Raw genomic sequence first — 17,694 nt, 5'->3', positions numbered from 1 at the left:
AAAAAATCAGTTCTTGTGCGAACACCACCGGTTCAGAGAGGAAGCAGAAAAGGATACTCTAAAACATTCATACCGACGCCTCGTGAAGCTACACGTGTAAACAATTCTCTAAATTTTCCGTCTTTACCTACCTTGAACTCGTACATACAGAGCCACGGCATCCGTGCCATTCGCATTGGTAGCTGTACATGTGTAGTTGTCCTCATCAGTCCTTTCAACGCGGACAAACGTCAATGTGCCGGTGTGCGTCAAGTTTGACGAGCTGGCGATTTGCTTAGTCATTACGCCTCCCATTGATGCACTGGTGTCCTCCCGTGCCCACGTAATCACTGGCCTCAAACCGGCACGGAAGCTGCAGCTTAGAATGACCTCTTGGTGTGCATTGCAGGTTACAACAAAACCGGATGAGGTGTTAAGGTACTGTGGTTCAACTGGACACAATGGAGAGAGCGCACAGTGCAGAGAACATGAGGAGTCATTCACACATGAAAGCCTTGTTCGCCTTATGGAATAACATACGCTATTTATGAAATAAACGCAGTAAGTAAAGCAAGTTGCGCATTCAAAACACACACCATTGGCACAGTAGTAGTAGTAGTAGTAGTAGTAGTAGTAGTAGTAGTAGTAGTAGTAGTAGTAGTAGTAGTAGTAGTAGTAGTAGTAGTAGTAGTAGTAGTAGTAGTAGTAGTAGTAGTAGTAGTAGTAGTAGTAGTAGTAGTAGTAGTAGTAGTAGATTTTATTATTTTACTAGGGGAGTCCCAACAGGCGTTGCCTTTTTACTGGGAACCCTAGGTGAATTTTTACCATGTTTACATACAGAGTAAGAGACAGGTTATAATTATATTATATTTTATAAATAATCTACATGGAGATAATAATTTTAATATAGCTATGAATAGGATGAAGGCCGCAGACATCACGCAACTACGTTACTTGTTTGACATGTATTACTGTGTATTTTATAACAAAAATATTATTGAAAACCCAGAATCGATTTTCTCTTTCCTATCATCAGTGGGAAAAAACGGAACTAAGGATACAACCAAAGAAACTGAAGTTAAGTACTGTAAATAGAAAGGTGTAAGAAATAACATCAAGATACAAGTGCAATAAAACCACTAGAGGAAACGCAAAAAAGGTAACAAGATTACATAACCAAAGGCGAGAAGGCACTGAACGAAGTGTCAACCTACGAATACAACTTCAGTGCAACTTTTTTGCGTTTCCTCTAGTGGTTTTATTGCACTTGTATCTTGATGTTATTTCTAACACCTTTCTATTTACAGTATTTAACTTCAGTTTCTTTGGTTGTATCCTTAGTTCCGTTTTTCCCACTGATGATAGGAACGACAAATTCGATTCTGGGTTTTCAATAATATTTTTGTTATAAAATACACAGTAATACATGTCAAACAAGTAACGTAGTTGCGTGATGTCTGCGGCCTTCATCCTATTCATAGCTATATTAAAATTATATTTTATGTTCTTTATTACAATAGCGAGAGTTCCCAGATTGCCTAGAGTGCTCAACACCACAAGGATGGAGCATTACCACAAATTTTTGTTTATATTCCTAATTAGAATCGGTTGATTGAAACGTTGTCTCGAAATCTATATCTCACATGTTATTGACGCGAGATGCCCTAATGGCAAAAATGGATTACCTTGTCTCTTCTGTCCAAGAAACTTTGACCAGGATCAGCATCAGTTATCTTATGGAAATCACGGTTCGCGTCAGACTCGGCTAGAGGCCGGGTTTTCCGCATCCGTATGAACGCCACCACCCTTCAAGGATCAAGAATCTTATGTAGCAAAGCACGAAATGTCACAATTAAAAAAAAGAACAATTCTCTGAAAGATCACCTGAAGTCAGCGTTCTAGCACTGATGGAAGGGCTGTACGGACCATATCCAGCAACAGTTCTGCCTCGAACACGAAAGTTGTAAGTAAAGAAGGCATTCAGACCTGATATGATGGTTGACAGCTCGGAGCCTGATTGGACAGCCTGAATACCATGATAGGTGTCAACATATCTTTTATCATCAATGTCCACCTGAAAGAACAATACAAATTGTATTCAGGTATAGGATATTTGAGCTGCTAGGTCTGAATAGGTTGCTTATGTCGATTCCCACAGTATTATATTGAGAAAAATGCATTTGGAAGTTGAGTATTCCGCATAAAAGTGATGTATACAGTAAAACCTGTAACTAAAGACCACCGTGACTAGCGACCAGCCTGGTACTACAGTAAAACCTGCAACTAAAGACCACCGTGACTAGCGACCAGCCTGGTACTACAGACCACTTCGCCAGGCACGGATGGTCACACATTCATATTATGCGGTGCGGTGCAAACCTCTAACTAAGGACCACCTGCCACTAAAGACCGCTTTATCTCGCCCCTAGAGGTGGTTGTTAGTCACAGGTTTTACTGTAATTCACTTATTGAAACACTCGTAGATCTGTGAAAGATCTTTTCGACCTAGGGTTTCACAGAGCGATCTGCTGGGATAAAGCAATGCTATGATATAGATAACTAAAAAAATGCTCAAAAATGACAAAAGCCCCCTTTTGGATCAAGAGGATCATTATATTTTAGCTATGAAGACATTACGTAGAACTAAAGTGATTTTAGACTAGTTTGACTAGTGACTTGTCACTTGTTATTGACAATTGCATAAGCTAAACCATACAAAGATTATTACACAGTATGATAGCCTGAAGTCTAGAGTAACGTTCCGGGACAGTTGGACTGAGGGTTTCACACGGAGATGAAGGCCTTGTCTTCGCTGATGTCAATGGACGAAAAAAATATCGTTCCGCAAATTTTCCAGGCCCTTTGACTTTCTCCACAGGATAAGAGCTCCTATTCTTGTCGTCTGCAAGCTCTGGATGATTTCTACTTCACCACCAACGCAGTAGGAATACACGATCGTTGCGAGGTCGGTTGATTACCGTCGGCGGAATCACCTCGGTCTTGAAATGAACTTGGGGTGCCCGTTCATTTTAGCTGTGTGGTCACTGCTCAGGCAGGTAAGTGGACTCTCACGTCGAGCGCGCCCTCTTTTTCAGCATTGCTGGTACAGACTCAGTACCTGCAGGGGCATCACTAGCACTACAGTCAGCAGTGTACACGTGGAGTCTACATGGCCCTTGCAGGTACTGAGTGTCTCAGCATTCCTTGCATGAATGCAAAAGCGATAATTTGTATCGCTCTTGCATGCATAAGTTTGCTGACCCCTCGATGTTTCTCCAAGCGCTGCTGTTTGTTCCACGCAGTCATTCTCACCCCAGCTCAGGTAAAACAGCGATGTGTTTGTGAGTGAATGGCTATAGGCGGGAGAAATGTGCAGGCTGCAACGCCTGACTGATCTGAGCGAGTCGAAAGTACCATCTCAGCGACATCAGCGAAGACATTGCGTCTAGTTCATAATTTTCAGCTTCCAACAACAGAAAAATTTATATATATATATGATAGAGCTTTGCCGTCACCCTATACTGATGACTAGAGCTTTGCCGTCACCCTATACTGATGACTATTGTCTATGTCCGATTCCTTACCTGTGGTACGACTGCTCGTGGGTATACACCCCGTTTTATATCAAAAGTCAAACTGCGACAATTTCGATGACGCAGAGGAATTCTAATTCTACACACACATGCGCGGGAATGCTGCTGTCTGATGATCGCTGAAATGAGGGAAACTTGAATTTACAACTAGCACAGTCTTTCGCCTCTGTTGTGTATATACTGCTCGGTACATTCGTACATTGAGCACTCTACCTTGAGCTTCCTAGACCGGCCTTGTTCCTACATGAGTATGCACCGGAGGGTGTGCTGACAGTGCTCAACACCATGGCGGAGGCAGAGCGTAATACAGACCAGAACAACCAGGACAATCAAGGCTTGTTGCCTGATGATTGCGAGAGCAAGAAACTTCAAGTCGCAGCAAACAAGCCTTGATTGTCCTGGTTGTTCTGTTCTGTACATGATTATACATATACTTCGAAGTATGTTTTACCCAATGCTTTAGACAGCAAGCTGTTTCGGCCATAAAGGCCTCGTGTACGTTTTTATTACTTTTGTCTATTTCACTCAACTCGTGCATTAAAGTCACGTACCGTTATGTTATACTCGACGTCATATCCGCTGATGTTGCCATTCTGCTCCATACATGGAATAGGCATCCATGAGACATTCGCACTGTAAGGGCTGAGTGCCTGGACCGATACATTCTCCGGAGAACCACTGGGAGCTGTGTAAAAAATGGGAATAGGTCCAGATGATTATGATAATGACAGTTTTTCAAAGTAAAATGGATCGCGTAGAAGCCACGAAGAACTTGGCCATTTGAAAATGTAAAACACTCCACCACTCGACACTGCGCTCCTGGCCCACATTCACAACTCCATACTCCATAGCAAGGAATTTCGTTCTTGGGTAGATGTGGCATATCCTCCAGGCAGCTGTTTCGACCGTGTAGAGCTCCTCAACTGCGCACTGTGGAGTGCTGGAGTGTTTAAACAAGGATGGCTAAACATGTTTGTGAAAACGACAGGAGTTAGCCTAGAGACCTGATGTGATTCTGCATGGGCACACATACGGAATTGTGAAGCTGTCAAAGCAGTGTTTACTCCCCATCGTCTTCAATGGAATGACAATGGGGGTACGCTTTGATGTAGCAGTGGTTGAACCCACACACCGTCCGTGCACAGCAGTGGTCGTGAGCGTGGTGCATCTGCGACAAAGCTACCGGTAGTTAAATTATGCAAAGTTTGCCTATACACACAGGTGGCCAACGCTGGTATGCTGTTGCTGGATACAAAATTAAATATGAAATGCTCGCACACTTTGGGCACACCAATCCCTCATGTTCGTACTGACCTACTTTGCGAGGCACGCATTACGCCAGTAGGCTAGCGAAATACTTCAAGTAGGTAGCAAAAACACCATAATCTTCAAGGTGGTCTTCGGAAGTAAATAAATTGTTGCTCAGAAACAGATCAAAACTTACACTTATCATGGGTCAAGATCTGTGTCGGGAGTGTGTAGTTCCCAGCGCCAATCGCATTTGATGCACGCAATTGGACAGTGTAGATTTGACTTGGCTCCACATCGATGAAAATTGTGTTGGTCGATGGAGGAAGATCAGTGGAGTTCTCCATTATCTGACCAAGACAATCTACGTTCCCATACCTTAAAGGAATATGCGTACACACAGCACACATGCAGGTTGTCACTTCTTAGTGTGGCTTATATTAATCCAACGTAGTGCATTAGATCAATATCGCCATACCATCATGATTTCATAGAAATGAGGTGTGGTCGAGCGCAACTGACACGTTCACTGTTCAAGCTGTTAACTAGGCTTTGCGTACTGGGTGTGGCAGTTACGAATCCATCAGCTACGCTTCCTGGAGCATTTCTTTAAGCATGTTTTCGATGAACATCAATGTATATAATGCTCGCGGCCGAGGTTGTGCTGACTAGTTGGCGGCGGCTAGCCGAGCTTGATGACGTGCACGGCCTCAATAACGGAACTGCCACCCCAACACCGGCAACGCAACAGCTGCAGAGTGTTGAAGTTTGCCTTGTTCGTCCTGCCAATGTGTCATGCCAGCAATGCCTTTTCCTGAAAGTTCAAACCTTTTTTGCAAATTGTCACAGGCTGTGCATGTGAAAATGGCTTATCTATGTTGTTTTGTTTTCGACTACGTGGTTCTCGGCTGTAGCTCATGAGTAGAATTGTACTATCTTGTATGCTCGTGTTATGTCGCTTTGCCACTATGTGCCCGGTCAGCTGTTAGGATTGCTGTATTCGTATTCATTTCTTGTTGGCTGAGTTTTACGAAATAAACAAGAAATGTTGTTCTTTTCGAACGGACAGGTCTGGAACCGAGGTCCGACAATTTTGGGCGTACTGGTACGCCGCAGTTCCTCATCTTTTGTTTCTTGCTTTGCAAGCTGGTTGCCTTTTTTCTGGACTCCCTTGATTTCATCATACGTTCAGTCGTACCTGCCTTTCCGGTATGCCTCCAAGGAAATCCAAGGCCCCTCGGCAGCGCAGCTGGTACCTCCAAGGAGAAAATCCAAGGCCCCCTGGGCAGCGAAGCTAAGCGTGGAGCTCAATGCAAAGAGGGAGAAGTTTGAGGCGAAAAAACGAAGAGAGCGCCCTGAGAATCAGGCTCCTCGAGGGACAGCTGGAACGGGGAAACGAGTCGTCCTCGTCCAAGCGTAAACGTCGTAATGTTTCTGTATCGTCGTCGTCTTCGTCAGCATCTTCGTCATCGTCCTCGTCATCAGATTCGTCTGACTCGTCGGACGACTCCCGCCGGAAGAGAAAACCAAAAAATTCCAAAAATATAAGAAGTCACGAAGATCCTCTATCTCCTTGTCAGCGCGAAAGTGGAAGACAAGATCTTATGAAGTGGAGCACGGCCTGAATGAGCAGCTGCAACGTCAACTCAAGAGAACCAGGCCGGACCTGCGGAAGCTGAAGGGTGGCCGGAGTCTCTCTAAGAGGCTCAGAAGAGGTGCGTCGTTGCTGTACGCTAGACAAGAATGGTTGGTGGTGGCGGATGTGCATGGCCACGAGGCGGCCAGCAGGTTTCAAGAGGGTGGGGGGGGGGGGGAGCTGGTCGACATCATGTCGTCCTCCAAAAAGTAACGAAGCACGAAGCAAAGAGCCCCCATTGTTAATGTTAGGCAGCCCTTTCGTGGCAGTGGTCCAGTCACCTCGTTCAGGAGCTGGGGAAATTCCCCAATCCCCTTCATGCCGGGCGTCACAGCAACCCCTGCCCCAGCAGTTCCCCCGGACCTCCCTGGCCTGTGTGCGGCAAAGAGGTCCCGCAACTGGTTATGGCGCTGAGTGAGATACCCCACCCTGGGGCACATGAATGAATGATGAGTCGTCATGTCACGGCCACAGACGTACGATGAAGGCACACTACTCAGAGGCAAACCATTGCGCAGGCACAAAGTCATTTTTGTTGAAAATGCTGCTTGCGGTTAAGACCGTGGGCGGGGTACCTAGCCAGGTTGATACGCCACCATCGCCCGCAACCTAGACCAGAAGTCGCTGCTTGTCCAGCAGAGAGGGCTTGATGCTGGTGAGAATGGATTGCTGCAGAGCACGACGCTCTGTGCGCGCCGCAGAAGCAAGAGTCCTGCAGGATGAAATGACTGCAGCAGGACCACACACGAGATAGCACAGAGCGGACCATCGGCTCAGTTGACACACGGCACAGGTGATGCTCTGCTTCCTCTCGCTGACCGGATATGCCGACTGCCAAACCACCCGACTTCACGGGAAGGGACAACAATTTCCTGAGATCACCCTCAACAGCCAGAGTGTGATCCGTTAAAGCGGGGAGAAGACTCTGGACAATGACTGTCTCCAGGGGCCCAAACAATTGGGGGTCGGCATCAATAACTTTCTGGAGGAAGGTCCACCTTGACTGAAGGGAAGAGATGAACAGGTGATAAGCAGCCTGGGGCTGCATCATGGCAACAGTGGACAAGCGCTGAATGAGGCCAGCTCAATTCACCACACACTCAAAAACAAATTATCACACAATTTTTGAGTGCCGACGGCTCCTCCAAGATATCGAACACCGTCTGTGCGAACCGAAACACCAGTCTCGGCAAAAGCCTCCTCGGCACGAAGAGCTATTAATAGGTTGTTTTCATTTGACCCAACGAGATCACACGACGCTTGCAGATCACAGCACGAACAGTTCACCAGCCACACTCCACGGACGCAAGTATTAGTACTCCTGACAAATCTTGTTTCGTTCCATAGAGATATAACGGGGAACTCATGAGAGGAGAAGCAGTTGTTGAATGAAAGGGTTTAGCTGAACAATGCTATTTTATAGAGAAGATACCGGCGTAAGGTGTAAACACTCAACTAACTCATATGTGACATATCAATACAAAAAGGAATAGTGGAGAAAGAAGGTGTTCTGAACCCTACCAGACGCACAACTATCACAAGTGCTAATCAATCACATAGAAAAAAGGAGAAGTACACAGAAATAGGTTTTGCTAGTTTACACGTCACAAAGAGTACTGAGGTGGTGACAAAGATAGGTGAAAGGTAGACGCCAAGTGAAAGCCAACAAATCATCACGGACGTCTAACGTCACATCTGAAGATTGCTAGCTGCACAAGACAAATACTTCACAAACCTCGATAAATGAAATTCGGCCAACGGTAGGTGAAAGTAAGTAAGGCTGCTGGGTGTGACATAGAACTGTGGGCTGCTGAGGCGACGTATCCATCTAGATCTTGACTGCAGGGTTGGCGTCTAACGCTATATTCCAAGCAGCAGATCAAATCCTTTCTCTGGTCAATGGCAGGTTTCCTGGTCCAGGAGAAGTCATAATTCTTTGTTGCCATCTTCAATAGGTCCTTCAAATAGTAGTAATAGCTTTTTCATTTGACCCGACGAGACTACACGACGCTTGCAGATCACAGCACGAACAGTTCACCAGCCACTCTCCACGAAAGCAAGTAGTCTCACAAGTCTTGTTTCGTTCCATAGAGATATAACGGGGAACTCATCAGAGGAGAAGCAGTTGTTGAATGAAGGGGTTTAGCTGAATAATGCTATTTTATAGGGAAGATACCGGCGCAATGTGTAAACACTCAACTCACTCATAATTATGTTACATATCAACACAAAAGTAATAGTGCATGAAGGTGTTCTGAACCCTAACAGATGCACAATTATCACAAGTGCTAATCAATCACATTGAGAAGGAGAGGCACACAGAAATAGGTTGCGCTAGTTTACACGTCACAAAGAGTACTGAGGTGGTGACAAAGATAGGTGAAAAGTAGACGCACCTACCGTTGGCTGAATTTCACTTATCGAGGTTTGTGAAGTATTTGTCTTGTGCAGTTAGCAATCTTCAGATGTGACGTTAGACGTACGTGATGATTTGTTGGCTTTCACTTGGCGTCTACTTTTCACATATCTTTGTCACCACCTCAGTACTCTTTGTGACGTGTAAACTAGCGCAACCTATTTCTGTGTTACTGCACTTCTCCTTTTTTCTATGTGATTGATTAGCACTTGTGATAGTTGTGCGTCTGGTAGGGTTCAGAACACCTTCTTTCTCCACTATTCCTTTTTGTATTGATATGTCACATATGAGTTAGCTGAGTGTTTACACCTTGCGCCGGTATCTTCTCTATAAAATAGCATTATTCAGCTAACCCCCTTCATTCAACAACTGCTTCTCCTCTGATGAGTTCCCTGTTATATCTCTATGAAACGAAACAAGACTTGTCAGGAGTACTACTACTTGCTTTCGTGGAGTGTGGCTGGTGAACTGTTCATGCTGTGATCTGCAAGCGTCGTATGGTCTCGTCGGGTCAAATGAAAAAAACTATTACTACTATTTGACGGACCCATTGAAGATGGCAACAAAGAATTACGAAGAGCTAGATTGGGCTTTGCCAGGAGAACGGTCTTTTTCGGGTTAGGATAGTACCCATAATTTGGACTGACATCGGATATCACCTGCCAGTACGACTGCAACGCCGGCACCTTGTCTACAGCAGCGTCATCATCGGCGTACCACACTGGTCCCGTAGAGGGGCAGACCTCCTGCAGATGCCGAACGAGGGGAATCAAGGCCTAAGCGTAAAAGGCCATAGCTAATGGGTCGCCTTGACAAGTGCCCTCTCTCGACTGGATCACTTCACCACCGTCCAGGAGAAGTGGGATGTCGCTTTGGTACGTGTTGATGAACACACGTCCGACAGCAGGACATATTATTATTATTATTACTATGTGCCATGCGCTACTTGATGTACCAGCCTGCTATGCCGGATACCGCCAGCCATGCATCGACCAGGCGCCAGGCGCGAACTGATGGTGGTGGTGGTGAGAAGGAGAGCTCTGTGCCAGAACTTTGCAGCCTAGAGAGCGTGTGTGGGCAGGCGTGTGTTTACCGCCATATTGCCAGGTGTGTCTTTACCACCATATTTATGAACCATAAGTACAGCTGCAGTGGTGTCTTCAATTTCATTCTCCCGAGTCAAGCTCCGTATGAAGACATCCAAGAAGAAGATTGCCTGATGAGTCCAGCGGGGACGAAACGTACGTCGCAATCGAGCTATGTCGTTGCTGTGTCATCATCTATGTGCCATGCGCTACTTGATGTACCAGCCTGCTATGCCGGATACCGCCAGCCATGCATCGACCAGGCGCCAGGCGCGAACTGATGGTGGTGGTGGTGAGAAGGAGAGCTCTGTGCCAGAACTTTGCAGCCTAGAGAGCGTGTGTGGGCAGGCGTGTGTTTACCGCCATATTGCCAGGTGTGTCTTTACCACCATATTTATGAACCATTATTATTATTATTATTATTATTAAAAGCATGTCCGCGTAGGTGGCGGAGGTGCTACTTTCGCTTATGCCATTCAGGATTGATGTCTGAAGAGCAATACGATACAATGATACAATGAAATGACAGAAGTGACGTCAACAAAAGCCGTTAGCAACAATACCAATAGGACTAATGGAAAACTTCATCCAAAGTATAAAATAAAATAGAATATGCATACAACATGTCTGGCGGAATCACGTGGATCACGAGAATCAGTCCTGCTAGGTGGGGCGGGCTCCACGCCATGCCTGTCGGTCCGCTGCCATTGTGCGGACTGCGTCAGCATCTAGCGGCTGGTGGAGGGTAAGTCCATGCCATAATGACAGTTCCGTCTGCAAGACCGTTACCAAAGTCGTCCGAGGTCGACCCCTGAAGCGTCCAGTGCACTCGTCGTTGGCCAAGTGAAGATAAATATCCACTGCCAACTGTGGAGGAGCAGTTGGAGCCAAACGAAAGATATGGCCAGCGAGACTGTAGCGCTGCTTTGTGATCATCTTGCTGATGGGGACAGCTCCGCAGCGCTTGTACAGAGTGTCATTGCTAATTCGTTTAGGGTACCGCATGCTGATGATAGTCCTACAGGACATATCGGGGTAATATTGTGCAATGGAACAGCCCTGTTCACGAAAAGGCTTTAGTGGTTTGCATTTTGTTGTTTATGGAGCTAAAGAGTAATATCTATCAAAGGAGTGTAATACAGACGTCGGTTATCTTAAGTTCAACGGCATTCAATTTGAGCCTTGATCGATGAGCACATTGCCGCCAGGCAAACTCAATATGAAAGACTCTCACATTACAAAGGGTTAACAGGCTTACTTAACTGTGTAGGATGTGAGAGGGGCATTGTTGGGAGTTGCCGCAAACAAAGATATGACGATCTTTTCACCGATAAGCAACACCCATAACACACCAGGTGCGTCTGGTACCCCTGTACACAAATGAAGTGCAAAAAGAGGCACATTGCAGGGATACAGCAAAACAAGAAGGTGGTCGAGAGCACAGAATCCCTCAGTTTACACAGATGGCCTATGCATTAGCTCAATAGGAGACAGACAAACGGTTTATGTCCAATCGTTAGTTTTATAGAACAATTGATTTATCTCTCTCCAGCCAACGTGGACACCTTGCCACAGCACATCATCAGCACGCGACACAACAGTTGGTACTCATTTCCTTCATACAGCTTTTTCCAGTATAAAACTCTCTTCAGTGAAGGCAGATCTTGTACATTGGCTAGGATGGTGAAAATCACCCCTTTTCGTGCCGAATGGGGAAGCATAATGCGAGCACCTGTGGCTCGAAGAGATTTCTGGAGCACTTATTTAATTTCCTGTTGTCAGACGGTCTCTTAGAACACTATGCTGACTTACACTGGACAATTACGTCTAGGGAATGATCTAGCTTGCCAGACATTGAGTTAGCAGTGCAGGTGTAAGTTCCGTTGTTCACTATGTTGGATGGGGAGACGATCAATGTGGTTGTGCGGAGGGGTAGTCGATCGCCGAGTTCCCCTGTAAAGCACAGACAAATCCAGATCATGCTTAGCAAACTGGTACCCCCAGCAATGTTGCATGAGTATCTCAGTCGAAATTAATAATAGAAGTTAAGGAAATTGAACCAATCGCCAGCTATGAACACCAGGCCGGAAATATTATTTTATGTGTCCTGATGTTAACCTTTGCGAAGGAAAGAAATAGGTTCGTGATTGCCAACAGCAATAGGATAGCGGTAAACAGCTCGTAGGGTCTCGACAGAATCTCACCAATGAATGATGTACTCATAGCGGTCACTTGGAGATCAGTCAGCCCCGGAGCAGTGATAGTGATGTTTGGCGCTGGATTCCCGCTAAAGCTGCAGGTCACATTGATTGTCATCGGGTACACAACTTTCGATGTTCTTGCAAGTACGATAGCACGTGGGGGAACTGCAGAGAACATAAATTCAAAATTGCAGGTCACATTGATCGTTATCGATACACAACTCTCGATAGTCCTTTAGCTATGAAAGATCGTGGGAGAACTCCAGAGAGAAGAGAAGCATTACAGATTTGTATGCAGTTATGCGACGGTCCAGGTCTGGGATATGACCATTAATTTAACTGGGGACGAATTTCGTTCATTTAACAGCACTCTAGAACGCACATTGACTTCCTCCAGCCACTGTGTTGACCAAAGCGCCTAGCAGGTTCCTGACATCCAATCGTCATTTATTTTATGATTTTAGCAAGCGATACCAAATTGGGTTCGATCTCTGGAAGCCCACATCTTTACCCCTTGGCGGATAATAATAATAATAAACACAGCTCGCATCTTCCCTGAACCTGTTAGACAGGAGCAGAGTCGACGCATCTGTCAACAGAGTCAAGCCAAGTTAGTCTATCTCCTGCAGCTTGGAGAGCGCTCTCCACGGAGAAATCCCCTGCCTTCAGGTCGTGCCGAATCGTATCTATCCACCGCGATGGCGGACGGCCACGGTTTTTTTTATGTCGTTTGTGTTGATTGATAGCTCCAGTGCTTGGAACGAGGCGGATTCCGGACCCTCTCGCACCACATGGCCAAACCACAGCAGCCTGCGTCGCCGGCATGTGGCACTAACTGGAGATTGTTTCGTTTCTGTGTATAAGTTTTTATTGGCGATGCGTTGCGGGTAGACAATCTGCAGCAGTACGCGTAGCTTCCTCCGTTGCCATTTGTCCAGTTTGTCGTTCAGCAATTTGGACAGAGTCCACAATCCGCAATTGTATAAAAGGATCGGCATTATGAGGCAGTTAAACATACACAGTCGGGATTGAAAGGAATGCCGTCTCCAAGAAATCTTATCCTTGGCGGATAATGCTCCACAATTTGCTGAATTATCCTTTCCATTTATATGCCCAAACTATGCCAGTGATTATGCTACATTATACATGATGCTGGAATTATGGCAATGATGGTGCTATACTGTACCCTCGCAATCTTGCTGCACATTGCAACATTGCAACCACTCTGGCACTATGACAGTACGGCTTATAAGAGAGAACATTCACCAGGTGATTTCCTGTAGCATCCATTGATATGCCTGGTGCATTAGTCTTTCGCCACCATGGTAAGGTTATGTCCAACACCTGGTCTCAGAAGTTCTTTTATGGCAGGACATTATATCTAGACAAAATATACCAGAAATTTTGCCAGCACAATCCACCAAGGGCTAAAAATCTTCCCCTTTGAATTTGTTGCGAATTACACAGTGCTGTTATGGTAAGAAATGTGGCCTGGTATGTTCGAATTTTACTCTGTCTCAAACTGCAAAATGTAATGAGACTTTTCTAGCGTTAATGACAAAATTCATCCTATTTGACCAAACAAATCCCGTGCCGTTTAAGCCTCGAGCAGGCCACGTTTTCTGCATCCACAGCAATGCCATGAACCGCAACGATCAAGGTGCAAATGCAGCCATTTAACCGGTGAGTGGTGGATAAATCAGACCAACTGCCAAGTGGTCCGAACCAGAAAGTCAGGCCCATTTGCTTTGAATGAAATTTTGGGTTTCTCACCCTCTTGAAGATGAGCGTTCTGATTACCCACGTCCTCAACATCGCTTACCCAGTACAGAAACTTCAGCGGATGTTGAGGTAGTTGAAATCAGCTTGCTACTGACAATGTACCCCGTGGTGTTGACGTCACTAACGCAAGTGTACGTGCCACGATCAGCAAACGTGACGTTGGAGATTGTCAATACACTGAAGTAAATGCTTGGCCTTGATGCAGTGGAGACATTTGACAAGCCCATGGTCCAGTCAGAGACTGCCAACCCATTATGCATCCAGTATATCATTGGAGTTGGGTGTCCATATGACACGCAGGTGAGGTTTGTGTCATATTCCTCAAGTATCGTTACATTGTTTGGTCCAGCAACAATGCGTGGTGCAACTGGTTTACAAGAACAGAATGCAACGTTAGCCAGATAACAAAATAGGGTAACAGGAAGTTTCAAAGAACAATACTATCAATGACCATACCGTTTGCAGCCTTAGGGACATCATTGACTACCTGAAGAAGGCCAATGGCCGAAACGTTGTATATAATGGAATGGCTCGGAAATTTGCAGAGTATTGTGGAATGGGTGGGTTAGCCCAATTGGACTGACCATTATATCGTTCGCGAATCTGTACTGTAACGAGTTAGCTATGCATTGCTGCACAAGCTACTCAACTACATTTGACGGTGCAAACACATTTCTGTTGCCTAGGGTTGGTAAGATATTGTACTAGGATCTTGGATATGCTATGGTCGTAGGCAGTGGACCTCAATATCAGAGTACGATATCTTCGCCGGTGTGTAACCACATTCGTGTTCAACGCACCCTAAATCCACCATCCAACTTTCTTCGAATCGACGATGTTGTATGCCCTCTTTTCAATCACGCACAATCTTTCATCATCTCAATATTAAATTCGTTTTTCAGAACCGGTGAGACTTGTTTGTGTTTCGGCCCATCTGTCGATTCTGCCAATCCTAAGATGGGCAGTTGCCCATCTTAGGAAGGGTGGGCGGAAGGGGGGGTGCCGATCTTTGGATCAGAGTGGGTTCAATAGAGGGAGATCCCGTGTACGGGCCATTTTTCAAGTGGAAGTGGGTTTTTTTCGTTTTCGCTCATGTAAATTTAACACGTACTTTCATGGAACGTGCGTTTATTGGCTGTTCTCAAGTCGATCGATCCGAAAACGGGCCATGTCCGTGCCCACCCTAGGATGGGCATTAGCTATTTTGCCCATCTTAGGATGGGCAAAATCCTTGGACTGGACGGAACATCAGCACACCAGGCAGAGTTTATAAGGAGTGATCTGAGGATTTACGTTTCTAAACTGTAACACAGATTGGGCTGAAGGTTCCTTTGTGTACAACCTGATTGCCAAAACTAAAATTATAAATTTTAAAATACTTCCTCTGCTCACAATGACCGAGGAACGAGATTCCTTAAAAAGAATATTATATAACTTATTAACATTGCCAGTTCATGAAAAACTCACTAACCGTACACATCCAGAGTGGCTGGCTGGCTGTATGTTCTTCCGCCAAGACTTGGAGTGATACTGTCGCGGTTATCAGCTAGGCAACGAACCTGACCTCGATAACTGTAGGTAAGGTTGCTAAATCTCAACGTTTTGTTTCGCTCTCCGGAAAGAGGTACCTCGATGGGGTACTGTGTTGGCAACGAGTATAGGGCACATAACGGAGCAATACAATATCAACTGATACAATTCTCTGAGAATAGCACATATGAGGAACAATTTTAATCTTCTTTGCGTTATTCTAGTTCCTCAAACAGTTATAAACACGTCCATTTGAGAGACAACACTAATATTGATGTAATGTAGTATTGTACAGCTGAGAGTCGGGCTGATGATATATAAACGGGTGACTGCTAGTCGCAGAAAATCACCATTTCCGTGCCACTATCTCAAAAATAATACTAATCAAAACTTCGTCGAGCAATTGTCAGTATTGATGCCCTTGTTTCTACCGACACGCATGCGTTTACATCAATGGCGTGTCGCCTCATTCTATCGTCCATATGCTCCTGTAGTAGCTCACACGTTACCCCTTCGTAACCACATCCCTCCGCAATGTGTTGTCTTGCTTAGTTTCTAGACTGATTTCTTATGATTGTGGGATGATTGAAATCGTAAGTATCTTGCTTATTGGCCATGGGGCATCTTGGATATAAAGATTAATAATAATACCGGATAAAGAGAGGTTATATAAAAAATAATAATAATACCGGATAAAGAGAGATCATGAGAGGTAGAAAAAGAGAGTGTTCATCGGCTTTCAAGTTATGGATGGTGAGGAAGACGTTGTAGACTTATAACAAGATTATATGAACCGAATCGTAGTTGACAACATTATTTTACATAAGACTTAGTAGTTTCTTACCCGTTTGTAATCCCTGTAGAGCCATGTGATATTCGGTGTTGGGACGCCGTACACGTTGCAACAAAATTCAGCTGTGCCGCCTTCCGAAGAACTGACATTCTGCGGGTGTGATCGATGAACAGGAGGGACTGCAGCAGAAAGCAGCATATTATAAGAACGAGGAAATTGGGCTGGTTCTGTATACCTTGGGACCATGCAAGTCGAGACAGAAATGAAAAGCTGCTGGAGGCAATGAAGTACTTTATCAATAACTAGGTAACTTCCATGGCAGCAGAGAAATTTGACACTGTCGGCTTTGCATAACAGTATATCCACTAGTGCTCTTGACTCAATGTATTACACATAGAGAAGCTGAGAACTGCCTACTGCTGGAGCTACGTTCGGTCCAACATTATACTAACTCACTAGTGTATTACACACCTCGATTACATTCCTGTATCCTACACAATGATTCTTATTGACGTGAACGGTGACAAAAACCTAATGGGGTCTTTGTGCTCGGTCTCTATCGTTATTAGTCTCCAACAGCATGACACACGCACACTCCTATTATATAGTTGATAAAGAAAAGAGTGAAGATGAGTAACCGTAGGTGTTTTCGCCAAGGAGAGTGGTTCAGATTTCACACTGTACAATTATAATAATATCAAATTTGGTGCTGGCAATACTACTTACTATAAATTTCAAGTCCAGCAGAAGCGTTTGGACTCGCATGGCTGTTTTTAGCCAGACAAGTGTAGGTGCCTTGATTGCTCTGGTAAGTGACGTTCTCCAGTTTGAGCAAGGACGAAATGCCCACGCTCCCTGGCTGTATTAGAGAAGCATTACTGAAGTTCGAATTGGAAATCGTGACAGATGAGTGAGGTGAGAGAAGAGTGCCATTGAAGGACCAACGAATTACTGGAACCGGGTTTCCACTGACTTGGCATAGGAACGATACAGAGGAGTACTCATTAACTCGTTCCGAGACTGGATGACGAACAATTCGAGCTGGCTCTGCGGATACAATTGAAAATTTACAGTATGTCCAGTTTCAGATGGATTATACTTGTAGATTACGTTTTTCATACTTCCTGCACATCTCACCTTATTTGTACTCTTCTATAACTTCCCTGGAGTTTCTCAAGCCACTGCCTCTAGTTCCATCGTATAATAACTGGACTGGTACCAAAACTTATACTATTTTTCAGTCAATGTTTACAATATCAGTGAACGACCTTCGAATTCTGGAATATTGCAGATGATGAATGCAATTTGAATGCAATTTCAGTGAAGGAACATAGTCTATCTAAGATGTTCGATGTAAGTAGTTAACTTTAAGTTACTTGAGTATCACGTGCCATAGACGTAGAGCTTGCACAGCTGACATTTACAAGTACA

At 45.0% G+C, this 17,694-nt stretch overlaps 1 protein-coding gene across 1 annotated transcript; it reads right to left on the bottom strand.

The window, feature by feature from the left end:
• Positions 1-123: 123 nt before the first annotated feature.
• Positions 124-17,306, bottom strand: LOC135829295 (protein sidekick-2-like). The gene is made up of 11 exons (XM_065341698.1): positions 16,990-17,306; positions 16,315-16,442; positions 15,412-15,580; positions 13,981-14,307; positions 12,162-12,323; positions 11,770-11,910; positions 11,216-11,327; positions 5,017-5,198; positions 4,124-4,257; positions 1,864-2,053; positions 124-431 (listed from the first exon to the last, which is right to left on the bottom strand). Exons 4-11 carry the CDS (start codon positions 14,210-14,212, stop codon positions 124-126), a joined length of 1,461 nt encoding a protein of 486 aa, XP_065197770.1. The 5' UTR covers positions 14,213-14,307; positions 15,412-15,580; positions 16,315-16,442; positions 16,990-17,306.
• Positions 17,307-17,694: the final 388 nt, after the last annotated feature.

Source organism: Sycon ciliatum, chromosome 13, assembly GCF_964019385.1.
Source record: "Sycon ciliatum chromosome 13, ocSycCili1.1, whole genome shotgun sequence".
Classification (NCBI taxonomy): Eukaryota; Metazoa; Porifera; class Calcarea; order Leucosolenida; family Sycettidae; genus Sycon; species Sycon ciliatum.
The sequence above is the reverse complement of the archived record's forward strand: the minus strand, read 5'-3'. Positions and strand labels throughout refer to the sequence as shown.